General features: G+C 42.4%; 1 protein-coding gene across 2 annotated transcripts in view; it reads right to left on the reverse strand.

Annotated features, from left to right (window-relative positions):
- Nucleotides 1-26065, reverse strand: part of LOC137877361 (ankyrin repeat and BTB/POZ domain-containing protein 3-A) — a 142560-nt gene extending 116495 nt beyond the window's left edge. For both annotated transcript variants that reach the window (XM_068717204.1, XM_068717203.1), the window contains exon 1: nucleotides 24916-26065. In XM_068717204.1, coding sequence (XP_068573305.1) covers nucleotides 24916-25780 — 865 coding nt within the window. In that variant the 5' untranslated portion in view covers nucleotides 25781-26065. The remainder of the gene's footprint in view (nucleotides 1-24915) is intronic.
- Between the last annotated feature and the right edge of the window lie 1789 nt (nucleotides 26066-27854).

Raw genomic sequence — 27854 nt, forward strand, 5'->3', positions numbered from 1 at the left:
CAGTGTGACACACTCCTCTGCGCTCACCGTTGGCACCGTCGCTCCATCTGCAATCTGCATCACACTCTCTTAATGAGTCAACACACTTGGCACCCAATATGAGCTGCATTTAATGTCACACACACACACCACACACACACACACAAACACACATTAACACACATTTGAGCGTGCAAAACATCCACATCACACACTCGCAGGCCGACATAACGTGACATCGAGGAGTTCAGTGCAGAGCTGCGACTCATTATTTATTCATTATCAATTAATATATCGGTTGTTTTTCAGAGTAACTGATTAATCTTTAAACATTAACACATTTTTTTAGGCTACTTAGGGGTGGCTGTAAACAACGCTGGTGTTGAGCAACAAGCAATATGGAGCAACATTCGCCTCCATTTGAGAATCCATGTAATGAGTCCAATTTTCACTATCTGCTAAGGAAAATATTTGGCACCCAGCATGAGTTAAAGGTGCCAGACAGCTGCAGCCAAAAATAACCCTGAGTCAGGTGGGTTGATCACCTTGAGCGAGTCATTTGATCCACCTTGAATATAAAAATATTGACTATATTTAACACTGAAAAAGTGGAAAATGTCCAAGTTCCAAGAGCCACAGACGACGTCTTGAAAAGGAAATCCAGAAAATCCTGCCGTTTGAGAAGCTGCAGCTCACAAATATTTTGCGTTTCGGCTTGAGGAACAACAATTAGTGCATTGTCTCTGGTGGATACATTAAGGGACTGATATAGGAGGCCCAATTTAATGATTTAGGTGACATCTATATCACTCTAAATAGCCATATTTGTCACCCTTTCCTTTAAACCCTCCAGTGATGTGATTGGTGTGATTTTGTGGTGAGTTGGACATATTTTGATGAGGCAGAGAGAGTGAAAAGTGAGCTCTCCCCTGTGGCCTCCCCCTCTCAGCAGTTATACAGTGTTTACTGCCTTGTTTATTTCCTTTGGCTGCTGATCTCCCAGCGATGAGCCCACAAGGTACACTTCAGGGCCGGGACACACCAGCCAATTGGAAACTCTGGCTCAGATTCAGTCCCTGATACAGTCTAGTCGGGCTTCTCCTAAATTATGTTTCACCGAGTGAGACTCAGTGGTGCTATATAGGGGCGATTGTAAGAGAGGAGGACAAGGAAGTATAGTGTGTCTATTTTCCAGACGGTTGAACAGACTGCATTTTGGCAGCAGGACAGAATTGGGGTTGTGGAGGAGCAGTACAGTGGATCAAAGTTGGTATCAGTTAACAGCAGGAGGCACTGGACATTTTTCAAGCTGATGAAAACACGCCCACAGGAGTTCCATATGTGAAGATGTTTGTTGTTGATGACTTACTGCTTGACAACGCTTCACAAGTCTCGTTTTGCCTCGTACAGACATATTCTCCTGGCCATCTTAATTCTGTTAAAACGTTATGTACAGCAGGTGAGCTTTTTAAATTACCGTGGTGACCTTACAATTATATTATCCAGGTTGGATGATAAAAGTAATTTATATTTTATATCATAGTTAATTCAATTTGTGTTCTTAAAACCTCTTCCCGTAAAGGTTGGTCAGTGTGACACATCCAGCTTCATTGATGCCATAATCAGTCCAATCAGAAGCAGCAGTAGTGGTCGCTTGGAGCAGCTGACATAACTTTTCTTGTGTCGATCAAAAAAGTCATCGCTCGTGTCCGTCGACTCACAACAACAGCGCCAAGATGTCCTCGTTCTTGCCTGTTTTGCTCCAAAAAAAAAAATTGGAGATGTAAGCGGTGATTTAAGGGTCTGTAACCAGGCTGCTGAAGCTTAACTCGACCGGTAAGATTGTTGAAGAGCAGCTCTGCCTCCAAGAAATATTTGTATGACCTCATCACCTGTGTACCTGAAGTAAACATTTGCTCTCAGTGGTCTTTTAACTTTGTCCACCTCCTCTTCTATCCTCAGTCTTCTCCTGGTATCTCCTGGTATCCGGCTTTGTCTCTGACCACCTGCGGCTCCCTCCTCACATTCCTCCCCCATCGCCTCCCTCGCCTCCCGGAGGAGTGTGCTCACTGTGCGCCGCCATCCATCAGACTTGTCATCGGTCGCTCCGGGGCGGTCGGCGAGGACTGCGTGGGACTCGGCTCATTTCCCTGCTCTGATTATCCCGGCCTGCTCAGCGGGAACGTGGGGGAGGCCCCCATGCCGCTCGGGCCTTCGTCGCTCTTCCACATCCTCCTCCTCTTCGTCTTCCTCTTCTCACTTCTCTTCTGTCTTCCCATATTAGTTCCCCCTTCAGTCAGTGCAGTTATTGCACTCCCCCATTTCGTACTAATCTCGTCGCCTCTCCACTTGCCTTTCTCCTGCACAGTAATGATCAGCATGGATGATATAGGCCGATACGTCTGCAGTGTGTTTACATGTGAATACATGAATGCAATGAGTCTCTCTTTGGGTTTCCCTAGACTCCAAGGGTTTCATTAAAAGAGTTTTTGTCTGACAGCATGGGACTCCCTGACTGTTTTAACAGCTCTTGCCATTTCATCATGGAAGCTGTTAGAAGACTCTCCTGGTGGATTTGGACAGTTAAATAAGTGTGGAGGCAAGGTCCTGCTGTGAGCGGCGGGGAAAAATGTCCACCAACCCTCTATTTATGTGATAGAGGAGGTCTTAAAGAGAATGATCCTCGGATAGGAATCCTGCATTTGAAATTCAATAGAAGTTGGAAGAATATGGAAATATCGAAGTTGGATTTTTAAAGGATTATCTGCAAGTTCATGTTTAATGCTTTCTGCTTTACTTTCCTAAAGTAAGATTAAAGCTGTTAGTTGCTCTTAATAATGGAAGTATTGGCTTTCCTCCTCAGCTTCCTGGCTTACAAAATCTATTTTTAAAGTAACCAAAAGTTGCTGAGGTCAGGTAAATAACGGTTGATTAGTGTGTTCAGTGAAAGAGGATTAGTAAAGTAAAATTATCTACAGTAAAACATGTACTAAAATGTACTGAAGGCATAGTTTTTTATCGAAGCGGCTTTAATCAATATTTTTATACTAACAATGATCGACATGGCTACTTGTTCAAGAAAAAGCTCGCTTCTAGGAATAAATCCACAGAAATGCATCATTCGAGCTCCTTATAGCGTCTTTGAGCTCATTGTTTTGATTTTCCTGAATTTTTTTGTCTTGATTCAGTCTTGTAGCATCGTTTTCTCCCGCAGCACGGCACGGGTGTTGTTATTTATATCAATAATATTTGTCAAGAAAATATGTGAAATTGTTTAGTTTAGCAGACAGAGTTAGGGACTAGCTGGTGAATTTAGTTTAGCAGCTTAAGAACCAGATGTTCTTCTTTTTAGGAGTCGGTGATGCCAAACCAGCATTAAAGGAGAATGAAAATGGGATATTCGTCAGCTCCAGATGCTAATGTTGCTCCGTGTCCACTGGATGTGTTTAAATCAACTGTTTGCCAACACGCTTGCATACTAACAAGCTTGTTGCTGCCAGATGTCCATACATATTGTTATGCAGGTTTAAGTACAGTGCTGAAGATATTTGACAAAATTTGGGCAAATTTTTCAGCAAATATTTGTTTGAGCTTCTCCAGTCAGAGTATTTGCAGATTTTCTCCAGCTCATACCATTTAAAACTGTATTGCCTGTATGAATTTTTCACTTATTCTTTCATGGGTGAATTTCTGCTATTTCTTCAAATTCTTATCTTCTCTTTCACATCCGCTACTCAAATCCAAGTCCCTGCATTCACAATCCTAACGTCACCATATCTGACCATGATCTCTCCTCGGATGCTGCTCCTTAAATATCACTGCATTTCTGCCATCCGGTCTCTCAAACCCACTACTGCTTAAACCACCACTTCCCCATCACCAGCACAACGACCAGTGAGGTTAAACTGAGAGTTTCCATCAGACACCTGCCGGCTTTCCTCCAACGCCAGCTTCTAGACTCCAGTGGTATATACTATCATCATATGTAATCAAGATTCACACAGAGGGATCTTGATTGCTGAATTCTCAACATAAAATGGTTATACACTAACAATTGATGTCTCCTCATAGAACCGAAACACAGTTTTATAGACTGAACAGTTGAATGAAATTAAAGAAGTAAAAATCAGTTGCAGTAATATGAATCTTTCTGCACTGTAAACAGAACTGTGGGGGACCCAAACCAAGCGAGTGTACTTTTTGCTCCACATTGCCTTGACAGCGCCGGCTCCCTGGAGGCTCCTCCAAAAAACGCCGCCTCACAAGGCGACCAAGGAAGTTCATTTGGCACGGCTGCTCGCAGGCATGAGCTGGCCTACTTTAAAGCCCAGTCTGCGTAACCAACAGGCCGAACTAGTCTGGCCTTTCTTCACCTCCCGTCCTGCTGGCCACCATATTTTTTGAGCCCCCCCCAGAAGAGGGTCGGGAGGATCCACTGAGCATGTCCTCGCCGTCTGCTGGTCCATTTACACTTGGCTGAAGTCACGACCCCATCTGTGGCTGAATCACAGGCTTCCCAAACATACGCATGGGCACAGCAGGCGACAGTGGTCATTTGGGGCACTTGGATTGATGTAGCCTGTCCATGGCCCAAATAGGCATTGAGGGGAAACATGCATCAGTGCCTTAAATTACCGTCTGCAAGCAGACTTTCGGTTGTAAAACAAACACACAGTATAGTTACTTCACCTCAAAATTCATGCAGGAAAGTAGGATTTGCAAGAGGGTAAAAAATGACACAAAGTTATATTTGTAATTTACTTCTTGTGTTCGTACTGTTTTTGTCATTTGAGCTGAGATCATCCCCTTCTAATCCAAAACAATCAGACGAATCACGCCCATCTTATGCAGCTGTTTGGTGTGCAGCAGTGAGAGAGGAAGAATCCCTCTCCAGCTCTCGTTCAATAGTTTCTGTTATTTCTCGTCAGTGCAACACAAACGTCACTGTGTCTCACCCCTCTCTGTGATGGCTGGCTATTTGAGACTTGACCGCAGAGTGCTTGTCCTAAACTGTCCAGTAAGAACGTTGGTTTGTGACGCCACATCCTTTGATGCACATCAATCTAATTACCAATAAGATGCAAGGTCATGGTAAGGTAGCGGAATGTACCAATCCGCTAAATGTGCATCGATGCTGGAAAATAGGACTGCCTTTTTTTGTTTACTTTTTTTTTTTTTTACTTTAAAACATACTATTGCTCATTTTAAACAAAATGAGGCAATTATCCTGCATGGATGCTTATGTTAATACATTTTACACGTCTTATTTTGTTGAATAAACAATAAAAAAGTGAAATATTTTTCACAGTAATAAGTGTTTTGGTGTTGGTACTGAAACTCCAGTACTGCCAAACTTCAAACAACACCCAGACTTCCTGAAGGCGACGCTTTCTATTTGATAATCAATTTATATTCCAATCATGACCTACACAAACTTTGGGCATTAAATCAAAAGAAATAGTTTAAAGTGGAGCTTCCTTCTCAGGGTGTCTACAGCTGCTGGTTCTTTCACATCAAAAGAAGCCAGTCGAGGTGGTTCGGGGTTCACCAACAACTATGCCTCTTGATGCCTTAACGTTGGAGGTTTTTCTGGGCACGTCCAACTGGGAGGACACACTGGGGCCAAACTCAAAACACACTGGGGGGGATTATAAATCCCATCAGGCCTCAGACGAAGGATGCAGTTACGGAGATGGCTGACCACCCACATCAAAAACAGAACGATGCTGGAGCAATGGATGGATAGAACTGTGTTATACTGCATCATGCAACTAGATTATTATGTACAGACAAGTAAGAGAATAAAAGAATAGTCTTTCACATAGCCAAGGTTGCTAATATAAACCTTCAACAAGTGGCGTCTCACCCAGGACACGATACAATTCTGGGAAACCAAGCAGCCGGAGCTATAGCAACTGCAGCCGGCTTATTCAGCTCCGACATGTGGGTTTGATGAGGGTGACTGAGTGGGTGTACGACAGCAAAGTCAGTGCAACTCAACAACTGTTATTGTTTTCAAAAACCTCCTGTGTGGGCCCATGGCACGATCGGAACATGCTGAAATGTGTTTTTCAGGGTCCAGCTGCTACTGTATAGGGAGAACATTGTTATATCTGCAGCTGTAAATCGTCTCTGAAAAACATTTGGTTGGCAAAAGGTGAACTTAAAAAAAAAGAGATGAGTAGTGTTAAATACAACAAAGCTTCTTGTTTTTGCTTTTTGGTTCCCTCTAGTCGCTCTCATTAGCGTCGTGCAGCAGGCAGCTGTTTTCTGAAAAAGAAATACTCTAAAAGCGGAGTGTACTTTATCTGCCCGGCACCAAACAGCTGACAGACAAAGTTAGTGACTAGCTGGTGAACAAAGGTGAGAATTTAGCAGCTAAAGAGACAGATACTTCTCTTAGGAGTTGGTAGAGACCAAAAACAGAGCTAAAGGTGACTGAATATTGGATACACATATGCCATATAGGCAACACATACTGTACAGCGACACATAAAACACACCCTACAATCTCAGTCTCCAAAAATGGTCTTTAATGTGCTTCAAAGTTCCCGTCTTTTTTGCATTTCTCTAATTTATTCCAATTAGAAGTGGCTGGTTTTTAAGCTCCCTAAACTGACACTTGAATACACTGAGGCGTTCATGTTACTGCTGTCCACATGTTCTGTGCTGTCCCACATACTCAGAATAGTCTTTCCCCATTAGTCCGATCCCAATTACTGCTGTCCACAACGCTGACTCATGAACAGCTGAAGATCATCTCACACACACACACACACACACACACACACACACACACACACAGTAAAAGAAATTAGCGCACTCGACGGAGAGGTTATTATTTTTGAGGCTGTCAATTTGTGCATTAGAGGGTTTTTTTCCACCGTTGGGCGTAATTATGTTGGAGACTTAAGATTTTCAAAGAGGCGCTCTGAGGAAAGCGAGTGATCTGAAAAGCAAATTAAGAGACGTGGAAAGATGACGCGTTTCAGTACTTCTGTCAGGAAGGACTATTTGTATTTCACTATCAAAACCATCGCTTGACCGGATCACAGGGGGAGTTTTATCCCTCTAGGCACCGGACGAAAGGCAGGGAAAAAACACCACTGTGTGTTTCGTCTGTGGGAGGAAACTACAGCACCGGGAGAGAAAAACCCCACATGAACACTGGGGAGACATAAGCAGGCATGCAACCCCACCAGTGGTGAAAAAGATGCTCTGGCCTTTCATTTGAGCATGCCATAGTGTGACTGACTCGCACACCAATCAGCTTGTTGTACATGCATGAACATGGATTGACATAATTAGGGGGGCAGTGATACAATATATAGTGTAGATATAAATATAAGTGCCATAAGGATGCTTTAGGGTCCTCTGGGGACCATAAATTTAATAGCAACCTATCCAATAGTTCATAAATTTCAGTCTGGGCTAACATTGCCATGCCAGGAAATGCTTTCACTTAACCTTTAAGTTAACCAGCGGACATGTTTACAAGTCCAGAATCCCTTCCTCTTATTCAAATGGGACAGTAAACCTTCAATACACAGGCCAAAAAAATAAAAAATAATTTAGATTCAAAAACATCTGCAGCCTCTTGTTAGCTTGTATGGAGAAGTATGATTTTTGAAAAGAAAGAAAAAACAGCAGTGGTGATGAAACCCTGAGTCAATGTTTAAAAATTAATATCAGGAGCAAAAGAATAAAAGTTGAATTTGTTTATCCCTGCGTTTATGTCTCACAATGCTGTTGCATATTAAAGTTTAACCGCAGTGAGCATGTAAATCCAATAACGCCCTTACAGTTACACTGAAAAGTTTTCTTTCTGATCAGGATCAGTATATTAAGTTGCATAACTCTCACTGACCTCTCTACCAGTGCCTGAAGCAGTGGTTCAGTGGTACTCAGACCCCCCCCCCCCCGCACTAGAACGAAACTGCAGCTCCCTGTCAGTAAACAAACTTCTCCACCCCCACAGTCCACATGACGGGCTGCACCAGTGACTAGCACGAGGTCATGGGTCACAATGGAAGTGAATCATGAGATGTTGTGTCACACTGGCAGCTGTGATTGGACACGTTTGTTGATATTTGACACGAGATTTAGATAAAGTCATTCCGCAAAAACCACGCACAATAACACGACGTGATGTGCACATCCTAAAAAAAAATCAGGTGACACAACAAAAATATTGATCTGAAATACAGTTCAAGCTACTATCCTTTGATGAATGTATGTCTGTTCTGCTCTATGTTGTATATTATAGTATATTTACGCAAGCACTGGAACATAAGTGCAATTTGGATGTACTTGTACTTTACTTGAGTGTTTTCACTTTGTGCTACTTTATACTTCAGAGTGAAATATTGTCCTTCTCACTATACTACATTTATTTAATTATTATAGCTACTATCTACTTTTGAGACTGAAAACTTACTTAAAATGTAATGTTTATATGAAATCGTATGCATTGTTATGAATTATATGCAACAGTATATAAAGTAGTTAATCAGCGCCACCTTTACTGAACATGTTAATGTATCAATAACTTAAGTATATTTACATTTTTCATAGTTTATTTGATAAAACTTCTGCACTTTTACTTAAGTTCAATATTAAAAGATGTACTTCTACGTCTTTTATAGCGTGGTATTGCATAATCTAAATACTTCTTCCACCACTGATGAAGACAGCTTTTTTTTTACTCTTCTCCGCCTTTAGACATCTTAAAAACTGTATCTGTAAAATGTCCCACAAAATGTCCATGTGACATCTTTAAATTGCCAAACTTGTTCAACATTCTAAAATATTCAGAAAAGCTGCCAATCCCCAAAAGCTAAAACCATCAAATGTTTGATATGTTTGCCTGACAACACACGCACAAACAAAAGTGAAAAGCTTAAAGGAATCCAACGCAATAGTTCAAACAGTCACGCCTACACAGACAACTCTTTTCTGCTTCTGATCAGCCTTAGGCGGGAAAACCTTTGAATGCACAGAGTGTGAACAATCTCTGACTGTGTCAGAAGTGTGTTTTTTTTTTATGAATCCCGTTCTACAGATTTCTCCACCGACAAAGAGAAAAGAAAACTACAGCAGAACATTTCAGACACTTGAGAAAAGGTGATCAGAGCTGATTTCCGAGCGGCGGATCGAGAGTCTTTGTCCTTTTTCTAAAACTTGTTTGTTCCCCCTGGAGGACTGCTTCTTGTGTGAATGCACATCAGGCTGTGTGTGTATCCGTGTGTGTATACTTCAGTGATTAATGGTGTCAGCCGCAAAATGTCTGACGGAGCAGTATCTGTATGGCGTCAGGGCTTATGCACAGATGAACACACACAATAACAGCAGCAAAGAGCGGCTGACAATGAAGGCAGAAATTGGTCTTTGAGTACATCTGACTTATTGTCGTGTTTCGCACACACACACACACACACACACACACACACACACACACACACACACACACACACACACACACAAAATGATGACAAACGTAAAAAAGTTTTCTAAGTTGAGCAGTGATGTGGAAGGACACAACAACATATTAATATCTAAGCCTGAAAGTATCAGCAGCGAGCGTCGTTTTCCTCCATCCATCTCCCAGTGAACTCTCCTCTGCATATAATTCACTCTGTCGGGTCACATGACTTGTCTCCTGTCACCTTTCTGACAGCTCGCTGTAAACACTGGAATTATTGAGGGCTGGTCAGCTCGCCGTCTTATCTCCCCAGTGATGAAACTAAAAGAGACGGATAGCAAGTTATCTGTTCTGCAGGAAGAGGGGAGAATGCAAACAGACAGTTTTATGGCTCATTTATTCATAATATTTATTCAATATTGGAATTTATATTTTGAAATTGTTTTGTCTTAATTTTAATGATTTTCTTTTTGTTTGATGGTGGGAAATTATTTCTCTATTTAATTTTTTATATTAAATTTTTTTCTTTTTTCATTTATCACATACTACAGCAGTTGTAGCCTGACTGCATACTTTACAAGGCTTTTCCCAAATGTGGGCTTCAAGATAATCAAATAAATAAAAATTCGGACATTCACTCCATCAGCCAGCAGAGGAAATCTCTGTTATCTGCCGTATATCTCTCCTTTGTAACACTGGCTAACCTCTGAAATGAGCTTTCTAAACACATAAATATATCAACACCTTGTAGCACGAGGACTTATAGCAGGGCACTCGATCACCCCCACCCTCCTTTCCCATGGCGATGCAGGGATTTATGCAGCAGAGGAGGCACTCGAGATGATAGCAGACAGCATAAGAACCACCAGCAGAGGCAGGGGTACGGTTGGGGTGGGAGTAGATGGGGGGGGGGGGGGGTTAAATGAAGGCATGATTGATATTTCCGGGGTAATTTCACAGCCCTCGACTTCCAGCAGAGAGGGAAAGAGAGAACCAGAAAGGAAAAGAACCACTGTCAACTGGTGCCAAATTCAAATTACAAAAAAAATGAAAAACAGGAAGTGATCTGGAGTCACCTGGACATGTGAGAATCAGCCAGTTACTGATGTAAATAGTTAGCAGTGAGTTAAACAGGTTAATGAATAACATTTCCAGTTTCAGCTCCGTCGATCAAACCGGAAATTCTGTCTTTAAAGGATTTCACCAGCTCCTCTGCTTCATATCATGTTTATGTATTTTCAATTTCATGCTACACAGTTTTTATATTTTGGCTGTATTTTTCTTGCTATTCTTGGGATCCATTCCATTCCAAAAACAAATATTGTAGCAGACTCCTGCACACTTGTTTGAGTTGTGTAATCATATTGAGGGCTGTAACCAAAGATTATTTTCATTATTGATTAGTCTGCTGATTATTTTCTAGTAAAAGTAAAAAAAATTGTGAAAAATATCCATCCCAGATTCTCAAAGTGCAAAGTGATGTCTCTAAATGTCTTGTTTTGTCACACCAAAATATTAAGATATTCAGTCTAATATGAAGTAAACCAGAGAAAAGCAGAACATCTTCATATTTGAGAGGCTGCCAACAGCATTTTCTGCCATTTTTGCATGAGGACAAAAAAAACAGCAATCAATGGAAGCCAAATGAAGCTCTAGCGTAAATTCAGACAGGAAGACTATAGTCCTGCATGCCTAAGCCGTAGTTTATTTCTCATACATCTGCCAATCACTCCTCACGCATGCACACTCATTATGTCCTTGCTGTTATCGTTTGGGGCTGTCAATCATGATATCAGCTGTCTAGATCAGCTGGTCTCTCTATCCAATAGCACAACGACACAATTACTTCGTCGGACAATCATCTTGCTGCTGTCTCTCATAAATATGTCTCGCTACCTTCAGTACGTTCATGCTGCCATTACGCAATCCCTCCACCTGCCCTTCTCCACCCAATCTTCATCAGCTTCATCACCACCAGTGTCTGGACTCCACGGGGGGGAGTCCAAGCACCGAAGACTCTGAAGACAATCATCGCATTATCATTTGTTCACAATAAACAATTATCTTTTCTTTATCAGACTTGTCTCTCCTGATTGAACTGATGTCTGCAACAATAGACTGAAAAGGTATTCACAACTCAACTCATTGGTTGATAAACTGATGAATTCATTCGAAAATACCAAATATTGACTGCTGAACGTGTCTCAAATTCACTGTGAACTCAATATCTTTATGTTTTAGGCAATTTGAAGACACGTCTCACTATTTCTGGATGCTTTATAGACTAAAGAAAAATGTCCCTGGTGTTTTTCCAGTTCAGTGTGCATTTTATGCAAACTCATATTGACTCAGTCTGAATCATACATTTAAACCGAGCTTTCACAGAGCAGAAATGCAGGTCAGGGACAGAGATGCTACCACCCCCCTGATGATGCATTCACTGGCGAACACAAGCCAGAAAAGTGAACTGTATTTCGATGACGGTACCAGGCAGCCTCTGGGACATTCTGATGGATTGTGGGTACTGTTGCGATTGAGTGTCTGTTTTGAGAGTGTGGGGGAAAAAAAAACCTGCTGCTGTGAAGCCTGAGGATTATCTACTTTAAATGTGCGGAAGCAGAGAGGTATCACGCAGCTGCCTTGTGTAGGTGTGCATTAGCATAGGTGAATGAGTTCTTGGGTGAATAAACTTGGCATTGCAGGATATGCATGAATACCTATCTCTGCACTTAATGACGGCCGCACGCAGATATTAAAGCTGTTTTAATGCCGCTACATTAACATGTTATGAAATGACGATAATGTTCTGAGACTGCTTTGTGAGGAGAACAGAAAATGTAAGTTACACAAGCTTTTTTTTTTTTTTTTGTGAAACGTGGATGCAGCAGCAGCAACAGGTGACTGACACTGACAATACAGCATTGTTCACCTGCAGCCATAACTTCTGTGAGTGAGGACTATCACTTGTCGGATACTGGATTATAGAGGTCGACACCAATATAAACATAGTGTCTGATATCATTCGTTCATTAGCTAGTTGGTGTAGGTTTAGATTTGTGGTCCAGCATTGGATATGCACCACTGCAACACTAGACAGATGTAGCTACAGTCGGACATCGAGCGACAGAGTTTCATTACTGAATGTGAGCCTAATCCATGCAGCGGCCATATTTACACTGTTTCATTCAACGTTTTCATCAACAAAAAAAGAAAAGTTGCCCACCGTCTCTCCTTTAAGGGATCAGTTTGAGTTTAGAGTTTGAGCATGATCGATTGAAGGTCCAAAAAAGAGCTAAAATATGCGACGTGTCTTGATACAACTAATTTTTCATGTGTTTTCCTACAAAAGCAGGAATCGCTACGTACATACGGTCTTTTCAAAATAAAGAAACTACTCAGTTGGGTTTAGGCATAGATCGTGAAATCCTCGTTCATGATTACATGGATTATTTTATGGGACATCTATCAATTACGGCCCATCCTTTTTTTTCTGTAGGTACAGAATGCTGAATAAGACCAGCCTGAAACATGCATGAAGCGGCGAGGTTTGTCACTGTAGCCACCAAACACTCCCACAGGAGCAGTAACACAAACACGTGAGCGTCCAGACACCTGCTTGTGTGTCACTGGCAGTGAATCAGGGTTTGATAAGAGAGGAGCTGTGATGCAACCCGTCTGCAGCCTCAACGTGCCTCTACTTGTTACGTCGGCCAAAAGGCCACGAGATGACACAAAGCAGGTCCAACCGATGAGGCGTCATGGCGGAGAAAATGCCTCAGCGGGCATCAGTTGTTATTACGAAACACTGTGTTCAGGTACACACATGCTTTAAGAGACACTATGTAAACAGAAAAACAAGTTTAGCAACAAGCTGAAGTGGAAACGATCAGTGGGAAAATACTTCTTTCTCACAAACACACTCACATAGATATTAATATTCTATCCGCCTCAAATTGTTCATTTTTCATTTCAACTAAACAAAACGCTCTCTTGAACTCCTTGGAGCTGATTTTTTAGTACTCAGTGGGGGTGGAGAGGCACTTGAATTTTGTCTCAGAGAATCCTGCTGCCTATCGATTTCATAATCCCCTTTCTCTCCCTCATAAGCTCCCCCTGCTTTCTTAACGGGCAATCTATTCGAACCTGATTAAAAAACTGAACATAAACACCGAAATGATCCATTTATCACCTTCAGTGCTCCATCCGAACACTTGAGCTCAATATGTTGAGGGTCAGGAGCGCAATTTAAACGCTGACATTAGTGTTTTCCTCATTACATGCCCTGTAGATTCTTATATATTTTCTTAAATGTCATTGCCTCAGGGCAGCTAAAGCAGCCAGGTGTATTTTTGGTTCCATTTCACGATAGTAACCATGAGAAGCATAGTGATTTTTAGCTGCATACTACAGTCACTTTCTTAAAAAAACAGAGAAACCTGGAAGTTCAAACCAATCTCAAACATTTAGCTTTACAGCTGGTACCTGCTGTCATTTTCTCACTTTAAAATACAAATACAGCTTCCATCATTAAGAAAGAAAACAGGACAAGAGATCAGGCTGAGATGGCATCAAATGTCGAATTAAATATAGTACAGGTTTGAGGAGAAAAGTCACCGAGAGAAAGCTGGAGGGAGCAACAACCAGGCACTGATTGCACGGCTCTGAGCAGAAGTTCTCCTTGTAGCTTTCTTTTCCCCGTCTATCTTGCAGTCGTTATAAAATGCTGCATGTCAGTGGGAGGAAGTGATCCTGCCTACACAATAGCAGCGAACAAAATTGCTACATCTTCAACATGAGTCAAGCTGTGAACAACTCAGAATGTCAAGAAATGCTGTAGTGGGACTGTGTCGCTGTCGCCGTTTCTCAATGAGCAGTCATCGAGAAACGGCTTATGTAACTGTGGGCTTTAAAACAACACACACAAAAAATGGAGTTCCTTTTGTTATTGCGGGCTATGGGAGTTGGCGTTTGCACTTGTCATGTGTCAGGATTAAGCGGTGGCGATGACAAACAAAGCAGAACAGAGGAGGGAGGATGTGTTCAAGTCCAGGATTAGTAGAAATGTGGGTCTTCATCACAAAAGGGTCTTCCCCCTACACTGCATTACCCAGAATGCTAAGAAGCCCCGTCTTTTGGCCTATTTTGTGTCACTGTGGCACCAGATGGCTCTCCCCAGAGCAAGGAGCGTAATTTCCCATCACCACCTGGGAACAGCCAGAAACCGATCCCGCACTCAGCCCTCATTAATTAAATGCTGTAACAGCATGCGGTAGAAGCTGCCTGTCCTGTCGGGTGTAAAACATCAACACTGAGACCCTGTGGCTCAGTGGAGACCAGAACGCAGACCGGAGGCATTATCTATATTTGTATTTATTTATCTATATGTATCTTTATTTATCTATATGTATCTTTATTTATCTATATGTATCTTTATTTATCTGTATTTATCTTTATTTATCTATATTTATCTGTATTTATCTATATTTATCTATATTTATCTGTATTTATCTATATTTATCTTTATTTATCTATATTTATCTGTATTTATCTATATTTATCTTTACTTATCTATATTTATCTATATGTATCTTTATTTATCTGTATTTATCTTTATTTATCTATATTTATCTGTATTTATCTATATTTATCTATATTTATCTGTATTTATCTATATTTATCTTTATTTATCTATATTTATCTGTCCGTGTCCACTTTACTGACCAGTGCAGCATTTTGTCTCATTGCTATTTCTGTCCTAATGTTCCTGTCCACTCTTGTATTGGATGTAAATGTGCAATTACAAACAGGGACACCTTCTAATATTAGGGATGCACCGGATTATTATTTTAATTATCAATAATTTGTTGAAACTATTTAATTTAATATTTGTCTGAAATTACTTTCACAATAGTAATCAGAATATTTTCTCTGATATCAAACAATGTTATTGTTGTGGGGTGTTTTAATTAAGCAGCATACTTTGTCAGAACAATAACACACAAATATAAATATGAATCACTTTGTCCAAATTAATTTCTACAGAGTCGAAAGATGATTATATTCAGCTTAGCCCACGATTAGTCAAGTAATTGATTAGTCGATCGACAGAAAAATAATTATTAATAATTATTAACTATTTTCATAATCAATTCCCTGTTAAAGTAATTCTTCATGCAGAAATGGCACAAAATGCTGCTTTCAGCTTCTTGAATATGGATATTTTTTTGCTTTTTTCTGTTTTATATCATATTAAACTGAAGATATTTAGGTTTCGGGCAGACAAAACAACACAGAGAAACTGGGATGGACATATTCCACCATTTTCTGACTTTTATAGACCAAACTATTAATCGAGAAAAATTCGGTAGACCAATCGATAATGTAAGTAACCGTTGGTTGCAGCCCCACTGGTGTCCATATTTGAATTTCCGTGTGAAAGCCTGTAGACTAGTTTGCCCCTGGACCTTTAGACCTGATTCCACAGTGGATGATCTTGCTGTCGATAAATTAATCATAAAGTTGTTTCACTCAGCATTACTGCCTATAAACAGTGTAACGTCCCATTTATTCAAACAGCTGGAATCACTGCTTTCAGTCTGCAAGCTTGAAGAGGAGACTTGCTGTGTTCAGAAGCTCTTCCTGGTACATAACTTACAAGAATTACACAAGCATTACACAATTCAACGCAGGCTGACAAATGATGGGTTTTTAGTAAGCCCGTGGATAAAACTGTACGCAGGGGATCCACCACCACAGGCGTCCAGCTGAACGACATCATATACGAGGTGCTTTTTGTGAAATCACCCAACTGGTAGAAATGCTAACGATCAGCTGTTAATCTCTTTATGATCCTTTAAAACCAACGTATTGAGCTCCTCAACACTTCAACGTTAAAAGTAGACAAAAAAGCTTCTTGCCCTGTGGTTGGATTAGACTTCTGTCCATGACAGGAGAAGTGCAGTTCTTCTCTGGATTGGATCCTGTCGAAATACAGACGAGTATTAAAAGAAATGAGAAAAACCTTTCTTGTTGGTTCTTGCAAAGCCTTTAATCACTCCTGCTCGAACACGAGGGACACACTAGTGGAAGCCAAGTAATCATGTTATAGTTTGTAGTAATCTGTGTTTACCGAGGCTGCTGGGAGACGTTAGCTAACTATCAGCGTTCACATTGAACACAAATGTGACCCGCCCGACGTTCGGCCGTACAGGAAGGCGTCAACGCAAAGCCACAAACAAGCTAAGGTCAACTGAAGACACTCTGAGCCACCATGAGAGAAAACAGAAACGACTTTGTACACAGGATAAAAGAGAGAGACACAAAAGACTTCCTGTTGCTGTAGGAACTTCTCATCAAATGTACAGCAAAACCAAGTCTACGGGAGAGAGGAAGAAACGTCAGTTTGAAGAACGAAAGGGCAGAGATTGGTACAGCAGGGGAGAGTCGACTAGAGGAGAGAGGGAGGGTAAGGAGAGCGAGGGGAGATTTGTTTTGTTCCTACTTCATATGTTTAGAGGAGAAATGGATGAAATATCTGGAATGTAAGAAAGGAAAAAGTCTGCCCTATAAACAAACTTGCTCGTTACACCTTTAATTACTGATTTGAATCACAATATAAGGTACAGAGTACTCAGATTACAGGACTACCTGAGTATTTAAAGTCTGGTCATTTGCTATTGTCAGCCGTTAGCTTGCCTCCTTGATATGATAAGTGTCTCGGTGCTCTAGTATTTGCACATATTTAAATTAGGTAATATGCACACATTTGGTGCAAAATGTACCCTTTTCTATGCAAATGAACCTCATTGCAAAAATAACATTACAGTGATATTATTAGCATCTTGTTGGTGGTAATTGAAGTGCATTTATTAGTGGTGTCATGCCCCGACGTCCCGCTGATCATGACATATTAATTACTAAATACTGTTTCTCTCTGTCACATTTAAATTCCTTGCCTGAAGTGTTCGGGGGAGGAATGCTCTTTACTTTTTCTCTCTGCCATTGCTCTGCCAACTGTGTTCTTGGTGCAAAGGCAACATTTATACTTTGTGACATTGATAATTGCACTTAGCTGGATAACTTTATGGGCGTGTTTGCGCTGCAATATCATTAGCGCAATATCTTTTGTGAATCGGACATTTAGACGGTTGCAATTGATCCGCGGTTGCTATACATTCTTTGTGAATGCGCCATGAGTGTAGAGGAGCTGCTGCTGACTAGGGAGGCGTTGAAATAGCATGAACCAAAAGTAAGGTGTAGTGGGAATCAGTCCCAACGTTAGCAAGCTACGCAAGTCCACTTGGCTAGTTACCCTAGCCTCCTTGCTTCCACTTAAAAGCCTCATCGGGCCTCCTAAGTATCGAATGAAAGCAACAGACGGCTTCAATTGCAAGCCGTATCACCATCTCCACGTTGGCTTTTTGAAAAAAGCTATAAAGTTCTTCAGTCATGAAAGCAACGAACAAAGTCAATCTCTGCCGTGGGAAACGCCCACCAAGAGGCCTGAAGCTTAGACGCTGTCTCCACAAATATATATTAAGAAAAAGGCTTTGAAAAATGTAAAATGATGCACCACAGTATTATTCTAGATTTTATGTCCTCACAAGAAACACACAGGAACTGTCAAATTTCAGTTTGACTTAAAGGGGAAGTGTGAGGGTTGATGGGTAAGTCTGGAAAGAAGTCAGTGGAGAGATAAGCGTCTGTCACTTTCATTCATTCTGAAGTGCAGTCTGCAGAGAGGCTGGTGTCAACACAACAGAGCGCTCAGAACAAGCACACAAATAAATAGGAAATAAATTCTCTTCTTTCTCATTCCAATGTATTTTCTTTCTTCACACATGAATAATGTAAACTCCAGGAAACTCTAATAGATGTGTTAAATAATAGCAGGGGGGAGGATAATAAGCACGAGGGGGAGTTCTGATTGAGGCCTGCTGCTTTTAAAAAAAAAAAAAAAACATAATGCTGGTATAATGCACGTCATCTGCCCGCTGCATAATTCAAAAGCACAGGGGCTTGTTAGTAATGACTAACAACACCACATTTGAATATATGGTTGAAGTGACATATCTGCATTTTAAATTGCATATCTGTTCTCCAACAAGTGATTTGATGAAGCATTAAACTCAAGAGGGCAATCAGTCGGTAGACAGTTTTATTTTCCCTCTGACTAAATCTTTTGATGAGCGCCCACATAAAGCCTTTGTACTGCTATTTTTTACTTAATCCTATTGCTAGAAATTCCCCTCTGTCGAGAGCATGGGAAACGTAACCGCATGAGCAGCTCAAACAGTTTGAAGTGACGCTGCCTGTGCAACGACCAACAGTTTTAAAAAAAAAAAGAAATCATGAAAAGTCCCAGAAAGTCAAAAAAAGCAATCTCTGACTCACTAAATGGGTGTCAGAGGATGTGACCAACATCCTCATTCCCTGTCTAAGAATGACACCCGTATTACAGAAAACAAAACATTTCACAACTATTCAATAGCCTTACTCCTAAAATAACGCCTGAGTCTCAACAGCGGTCAATGGATTTAGTCACAGAACTGTTTTCTCAGAAGTTGCTGACTGTAAAGAATTCCAGCAACTGCTTAAGTCCAGTTAGGTTGTATTGTGCAAACAAATATACTCATACATACTATACTTTCTAAAACACAAAGAAGAGTCTTGTGAGCTATAGGGCCCCAACATTGTGATAACGGAAACTTACAGACACCTTGCAAGAAGGAAAACATTCAGTATAGCCGACAAGATGTAATGTGGGTTTCATCACAAATGCAACCGGCCTGATTTAAACCTCACAGCTTCGCAGACTATGAGAGACCGCAGCAGCCGAATAAAGTCTCACTTTCGATTTTAGATCACTTTCTTTTTAATGCTGCAAAGTGTTTTAGAGTCCTTTTTGTAATGGCACTGGACATAAAGCAAGGAGTGAAAAGCAGAAAACAACACAAAAAAACCCCTCTGTGATCTGAAATATAAAAGCAAAATTAAACCTTCTGCATGGCCAGAGACCATCTGTGGTAAAGTAGAAAAAATGTGTGTGTGTGTGTGTGTGTGTGTGTGTGTGTGTGTGTGTGTGTGTGTGTGTGGGAACTGAACCTTTGAGGCATTTTGTGAAGCTGTTAATATTGTCCTCTAGCATTAACATGACTCTCTTTACAGGAAAAAAAAAACTAAGATGCAATTCCTTTTTCAAATATAGCAACAAAAAAAAGTTCAAATTAAAACAAAAGTAGCATCACAATCTTCTTGAGTCCCTGCAGGATATAACTGTTGAATTAGGTTTGTGTACTGCTGACAGATAACATCAAATAACACAGTGTGCCCTGACAGCCGCTGTCACACATTGTGTCGAGATCAAAGACGCCGAGTGAATCTCCAGACTTTCAAGAAGTTCGGCATCTAATCTCACCGAGGCATCACTTGGATGTTGTGCATTTGCTCAACTCGGGACCGTACAATTAGGTCATCTCGACTTTGCAGCATTGTTTCCACTGATTTTCCTCCTCACCCAGCCGATGTGTGAGCGCAGGATGGACCTCATCAAACACGGCTAACTCCCAACACCCGTCGGCCACCTGTCGTACCGACTTCTCGCCCTTTGCACGGAGGTCAGGGGATCAACAGATGGAGCCGATTACACGCAGGAGCTCCAGCATGACTTTTCAACACGGTCATGATCAGGGTGTGGATAAGAAAAGGAGAGGAAAGGGTAAAGACACAAGAGGGATGATGATGATGATGATGATGATGATGATGATGATGATGATGATGATGATACCGCACATCCTGGTACTTCTCTCTTACAAATCGCTACCAGAGAACCAGCACACTCAGACAAGAGAAATACACCCAAATGCACTGTTTTGTCTTATTACAGCTATGATTCAGTTATGATTCAACAGTCACAATATTGATAACACACACAGTAGCAGACAGATACAGAAGCGTGCTCAAGCTCCAGTTTGACTGTGCAACAAAGAAGTTAGCCAGAAGCGATATATCTGCTCTATGGACACAGCATAGAACCTACATTAAAAGGTATATTATCTATATGTTATTAACCACTAGATGTTTTTCTAGAAAACTAGCTTTGCAATATGTATTGTACAGTCCAATTGTTACCCACACACAACATTTAAAGTCTGAGTTTTAGAAAAGCTGGTGCTTAAACTAGCCCTGTCTTTAATGTGATGCTAATAACTGTGAGGCACAAACTGGAGCTAATGTATACCTGTGGCTAAATTCACAATGACTATTTCCCTTTTTGGATGACATAAACTGCCAAAAGCATGTAGTGTTGAAGGAATCTATGAGCTGTGTTTCATGCCGTCTTCCTGATCAACCACACATGCATCTATTGTTGAGGATGCGAAACAAAATCAAGGGCGTGTGACGCAACAAGTTTCTTTGTCGCACTGTGGAACCGCGGCAGAATAAAGTCCACCGGCCTGAATGTCTGTGGGAGACATTTTATCTCGACCACACAGACCGATCCGATCCAACGTTCCAACGTGGACCCGAATGAGTGTAATTACCATCTTTGTTCTCTCTGCAGCTCCCTGGGGTTTCTCACTGCTAATTCCTAATCTTAATGACTCCCGGATAAGCACAAACGTTGATTAAGGAGAGAATCATATCTCTGAGGGACCTGCGCCAAAGCTCCCCTCAACCACCACCACCACCACCACCACCACCTCCTCCTCCAGCTGACACTCCAGCCTGGCTTCTACTCCCTCACAACATTAAGCGTTCAACGCCCTCACACTCATTATCTCCTCCTGACCCAGTGCTTTCACCTGAAAGGGGATCCACGCTGCAATGACATGGAAGTTTAGGTCCCATTCGCTCCGGAGCAGAGTTATAGGTGTTTGTGGAAATCACAGAGAAGCATATGAAATGAATGTCAATATTTCCAAAAAGGGGGAAACTGGCAATGGATGCAGCTCATAAAATACACCTTGGCCCCCGAAAAACAACTTCACATAACTTCACAATCATTGATCACAGCTGAAAATGAAGCGTGGCGGAGGGGTGTGGGTGCAGCCTTTGGTCTTATGAAATTATCGTGACATCAAAATCCATCACAACCAGCTTGCCTGCCCGGGTGCTCGCGTCTCCACCAGAGCAACGGCAATCTGTCAGCTCATCTGCGAGTCCACCCCGAGGAGGGGATGGAATAATAACACAATGGACAACAAAAGGCTTTGCCAGGATCGTGCGGTTATGAGTTGAGCTTATTAAAAACCAGAGTGGAAAATAAATATGCAAACACCGAGCCCGCCCTGTAGCAGGGAACACAATAAAATATGGTGTGAAAGACGGAGAGTCAAGAAGGAGGGAGAGCAGACACCCCGCCGCTAATTTAATAGACTGACTATAGCGGGCTATGCAATTCCATTATGTCGTGTCATCTGTCCCGCGGAGCTCGGATCGGTTCCTTGGGGGAAGGTCACGGAAAATGACAGACACAATCAGATACAATCAAGTCATCCGGGATCCCAAATTTAAACCCAGCAGGTTTGGAAGCTGATGACCACGCTGTCTGTCTCTGACGTCACTAGTCGTTAGTCGGTTTGAGACGACGGAGAAGAGAGACTCAAACACGGTGAATCCTTGTTGAGATTTACAACAAGTCAGGGGGAATCCACCTGCAGCGCTGTCACACACGATATTCGTCCGATATCTCACCCAAAGTCAGGGAAAACTGATTTGTACCATGCATACGTTTTATTGCTTTTGTAAGTTTTAAGTGCAACACGCATCAGTGGAGCTCATCCTGATAAGTTCATGCAGGTACATCGGGCTCACTAAGAAGATGTGGGTTTTTGACGCCCTTAAAGGTCCGTCAACACAGCAGAAGCTTCAGCCACATTGTTCAGTCGTTCGTCTTGAATGCATCTGGATCAGACACATTTCTGTTTCTCTATTTTTACGTTTCACCTCCTTGAGTTGCAGATGTGAGTCTATGGAAAAAGTTATTTTGGGGCTCTTTGGCATCACATGACCGACCAGGAAGTTGTGATTCCACTGTTTGGTCATGATGTCAAATTTGCCTCAAAGCCCTGCGCTCTTCCTGGGGGCTTCGTTCAGACTCACATGAGCCAAATGGACATTTTCTTAACTAACAAGCGACCTCTTGTGTTCTTGTCCATAGTGACAGCTTCTTCTCCGAAAATCAAAGGCCGAAGTAACGAGGCATTGTTAGAGGCTGAGCCCAAAACCCCTTATTGTGGAAGTCGGGGCGGATTGTTGGATTAATGAAACATGAATATGACGGAGGAAAACCGCCGTCACCGTCTCCCATTTGTTCTTTTGAGGGCCTAAACCTAACCAGACCTAAACCAGAGACTAGAGGTCGACCGATAGACAATCAGAGTCTCATTCCTGTCAGCTTTCTTTGTAAAGGCCCAAAACTACATAGAGAAAAGGAGGACGCACAGACATATGAGTGACAAACACTGCTTCTGTCAATGTTTCATAATAAATAGTGCTCTTTTTTTAAATCCTCACATTTTTTCCTGACTGTCACAGAGTAACATCATGCTGTGTTGCGCGAGAGCAAATTGTAGCCTCCTTTGCACCATCAGGAAATGATGCGTTCCACATGGGGGGGGGGGGGGGGGGGGGGGGGGGGATGCATGACGCTCGGTTCTTCAGCCTGTCTGCAGAGAAGTACCTGTTTCTCCACTGCAATTTCAAGACAAAGCAGCAGTCGTGTGCAGAATCCTCTCCCCAGGCGGATTCAATGGTGAGAAGAGAGACGTCTCACTTTTGGTTTATACCAATCAATTGAAGAAAATGAATCGTCACATGTTTTTATAATCACTTCATCATTTCAGGTGTTTTCCAAGATAAGAAGTGTCAAACATTTTCTGTTTTTTTGCATCTCAAATCTGCAGTTTTTTTCAGTGTGTTATATTATTGTAGATTGAATGAACTGTTTTGAGCCGTTGGTCCCTTTGGGCTCTGGGAAACTGTGATCAGCATTTTATTTCACTGTTCTCTGACATTTAAAGTCCGTTTCATGAACGTAATTGTCAGTGATTCATGTTCTATGTTAGTCCTGTCGTTTCTTTAGGGCTGAAACATGCATCATAATTTCAGAGGTGACACTTTCAGCTCAAGGTAAAACATATACAACCAACCAAAAAATATTCAGTTGATGTTGTAACAAAGCAAATATTCATATTTAAGAAGCTTCAACCCTCCAAATATTTACCATTTGTTGCTTGAGGCATCGATTAATCGACTAATTGTTTACGCTCTTAATTTCTTATTGACATTCTGGTGTATTGAGGATTATTGTCCTGCATGTTGAATGAGACATAAATGGTCTGGATTATAGAAAAGATCTTATGTGAGGGTAAAAAAACCCTGCATCCATGACAAGAACACATGAGAGACAACGCTTCTGGAACAATCTCACAGAGCAACAGCTCATCCACAGGACAGGTTTCCCCCAACAGCCTCTTGGTTTATCACCTCTATTAATTTGTCGCACCAGTGCTGAGAAAGAAAAAAAAAAACAATCACGCTGAAAACACTTCGCAAGGGAGCTGCAGCATGATTCTTTCGGTCAATATTGCACGGCCCCTGTTTTTGGCTCTCAGCTGAAGAATAACATTTCAAGTCCCTTCTGCTTTGTAGTTTCAGCCAGCTCATTCAGGGCTTTGGATGAGAGGGCCAGCCCACACTGACAGCTTACACCTTCTGGAGTGAGACAGTAATAGCATTTACCAACCAGGCCAGAAAGCACACACAACATAAACACAAAAGCCTGTTTCTGCAAAATAAACATAAAAAAAAAAAAAAAAAAAATCACGACTCGCATATCTTCCACACATGAAGCAACAACAACCATTAACATTAACGTCATGGAGTCTAATGAGAGTCTGAGAGCACATAGCTGGAGCTTGTTTGATCCTTCTCGACCATAAATACCCATTCTGACTGCAGTTGCTTTGATAACCAAGATAGGCAGTTCCTGTTTCAGAGGTGGGCCTTGAGCTCTGAGCTGAGGGTGATAAATATTCAACTACCTGTCAAGTCCTTTTGTTTGGGAATGCAATTACGCCCGTTGGATAAGCAGTGGTTATTACCCAGCATGATTACACACTTTGTGCACATATTACTTTTCCAACTGGGCTACACTGAGCAGATTATCACTTTGTTCATTTTCTCAAACAAATCAATCATAAATAATCACGTTTCTCTTCAAAGAAATTAATAAAACGTGTTTGTTGTTTCCTCAGTCAAGAAGACTCATCGCTCCCACTGAGTCACCGTGTTTCGTTTAAAGACACAGCCACTGGTTTCTAGACATTTCTTGGAACACGTGGACAATTTCAATCAACGGGGTATTTGAATCATATGGTGGATTTTTACAGTGTGAGTGTTGACTGGAGGAGTCCGCAGGACATCGAGCACCAAAGGTGACAAAAGCGTGTCAAATCATATTTCAGCAGATCACTAATTGGCATCTTTTCTTTCTGTTAAACTTGTCTTACCACTTGAATTCTTTCCACAGATGAGGTGCTGGTAGGGCTGCAGCAGACCCCAGATCTCCGAGTCGCTGTTGATGGCTTGCTCCAGTGACTCCAGCGTGAACTTGGGGATCCCGTTGTCCCTCTCCACCAGCGCGCTGCGCAGGACGCGGCTAAACACCTCTCTGAACAGACTCTCCACGCACGCGGTGAGGTATATGGCAGCGTGCTCGTGGATCCTGAGGGCCACCCGGCTATCCACCATCCACCTGAAGAACTTCCCCACGGAGAACACCAGCCCGCAGCGCGCCGACTTTCCCCGGCTGAACTTGTCCCCGGTGCTCATGTTGTAGAGGGACAGGGCGCTGAGAGCCGCCGCGATGCAGTTGACGGAGATGGTCCACGAGAGCACCACCTTGATTGCGCTTTGGATCTCGTGCTTGGTGCACCTTGCGTAGCGCAGGCTGAGCCGCTGCGCCTCCCGGGCCACCCTCACCAGCGCGCGGCTGATGAGCGCCGACAGCCGCGCCAGGACCTCCGGTGGAGGGTCGCCCACCATCAGATCCTCGTCTTTCCTCAGTGCGCCCTCCACCTCGCCGAGGCTCCATGGCACGTCCTCCAGCTCGGTCAGCTTGGCGCACTGACCCGAGCACTCCAGTATCTCCGTGTCCTCCGCCAGGACGGTGTTGACTGTGTCCAAACTGTTCTGTCGGCTGTGCATGGATTCCGTCAGATGCCAGCAGTTGGCCCCATGCGCGATGGACTGATGCGTGTCGGAGCAGCACAGCGACACGCTGGACGACCTGACCGAGTCCGCGGCTCCACCATAACCAGAATCAAGCGTTAAATCCTCCAGCGTCCTCACGACTGTCTTACCCTTGCCTGCCATAACTGCACCGCATACTGTTGGGTATGCTTGGTCTCTCAATTAAATGCCACAAACTCGTTTATACCTGCTTATTCTTTTCCCTCTGTCTCTCTCAGTCGCTGTCCGATGATTACATTTGTATTTCCCAGCGACAAAAGGCAGCCTCTACTTTCCTCCTCCTCTAAGTGGCTGGGTGTCTTCGATGTCCAGAACTTCACGCGCGTAACCCGAGAGCGCACAAACCATCCGCGCTCACTGCAACAAGCGCAGCGCAGGCAGGACTCCGAAGGAGAGGTGGAGCCTGGAGCCCCGCGGGCTGAAAGGAGCCAATCCGCGTCTCCATCAGCTTTGACCGACGCTGACAACCCCTACCTGCTGCTCCTGCTGCTGCCTTGGAGCAGAGCAGAGGCTACCTGCTGGAACGTAACTGCACGATCGAACATTACACGCGTAGTTTTCTGCGGTGCCAACCAATCAGTTATTTTGTAGTGAAACGATCGAGGATGAAGGAGGTGGACTCCCGCTGAGGACACATATGGGGGAGACATTCACGAAAATGTGCACCAATGACATAAAACAACAGGAGAGGGGCAGCATAAACACACTGACATGAACACGTGCTTTGTTTTGTTAGTATAATTCATTTCAGAGGTCAAAGGTCAAGCAGTTGTTTACTCTCCTACATCCTGATTCTAATCTGATGGGATAAGTTCAAGGTACTTGTCTGTGAAAGCAGCTTGCTGTGCTATTTATTTCCTCAATTGAAGTAGAAATAAAATAAAAATGATGAAATAGACACATTTTAACCACATTGTCTCTTGAATGTACCTTTTCTTCCATTCTGCTGTTAATAGTCCTGTTTGACTTATTTGGAATCTGGATAAAACACAGAATACAGAACACTGAATGAACCTCTGTTGTAAAAAGAAGTATATTTTCTTTCATCACATAAAGACGTGACACGTAGTCCTGCTGCAGTGAAAAGCAGCATCTTTAGCATGCTGCCCACCACTAGTGAGAATCTTTAGTAAAAAAGTGAAGGTGTGTCTGCAGTAAAAGTTGTTTTCTTGAGGAACTCCACAGACTTTAATGCCAGATCATAAATACTTTACTGTTCAACACACACTGGTCTACATCCAGTGATAACACAGACCTGCAGTCCCGCTGCGTCGAGGCTCAGCATCCCTCAATCATGATGTTTGTTGAGAGATTTATTCTCCACAATACAAATCTTTTTTTTTTCTTTCGTTTTTTGCCGGGCCCTGAAAACGAAGAGTGGGTGATTTGAATTCAGAGGACATGCTGGGAGGAACAGTTGGTGGATCGATGATTCATCCGTTCTGCTGGGGCTTCTTCTTGTACGTCTGAGCTGGACCCAACCATCTGTCCACACTGCCTGTCGTGCCAGAGGCCCTTTTCATATTTTCTTAGCGTGACACTGCAGAAGCCACGCCAGAACTGACAAGAAAAGAAAAACAAATTCTGGAATGGTGAGAAATGATGCGACGCCCACTCTCGCAGTGTATTGACAGGGAAAAGTGTAAAAACAAACCATCCAAGAGTCTTGTTTTCAAGCAGTATTGACCCTCCACGTGGAAACACACATTTTTGGATACGAAGGACCAGTTTGGGAAGATTTTTATTGACTGAATATTTAATTATTTACCTGTCAACATAAGGAATATTCTGATTCTTACAGGACCTCCATGGAGAAAATGATTAATTCAATTTCTTGATTAAATGACAACAATGCATCTTGCATAAAGAACCCTTCCTATAAATATAAAGAGTTTCTAGATTAGCACATCCCCTCTCCCAGTCTGTGACATCAGCTCCTCTCCTGCAGTCTGCCATGAGCTCTTGATGCAATGCAGCACATCTTGCTGACTAACTCAGGTGAGCGCGGTGGAGGTGGGCAGCTGTCAGCTGCTTCTCTAACATGCACTGTGGTCCTCTGAAGCTCGTCCTCACGTATCAAGCCTCGGTTGCCTGGTAACAGCAAAATGGTCATGATTTTTCCCGGCAAGATGATAGATTGTTAGTATTTTGCCGGCAGAATGAGTGCATCGTGTAAACATGCTTCCCTTACTCATGC

The sequence above is a fragment of the Cebidichthys violaceus genome, unplaced genomic scaffold (assembly GCF_023349555.1).
Source record: "Cebidichthys violaceus isolate CVI_PGR_0920_01 unplaced genomic scaffold, fCebVio1.0.p SCAF_21, whole genome shotgun sequence".
NCBI lineage: Eukaryota > Metazoa > Chordata > Actinopteri > Perciformes > Stichaeidae > Cebidichthys > Cebidichthys violaceus.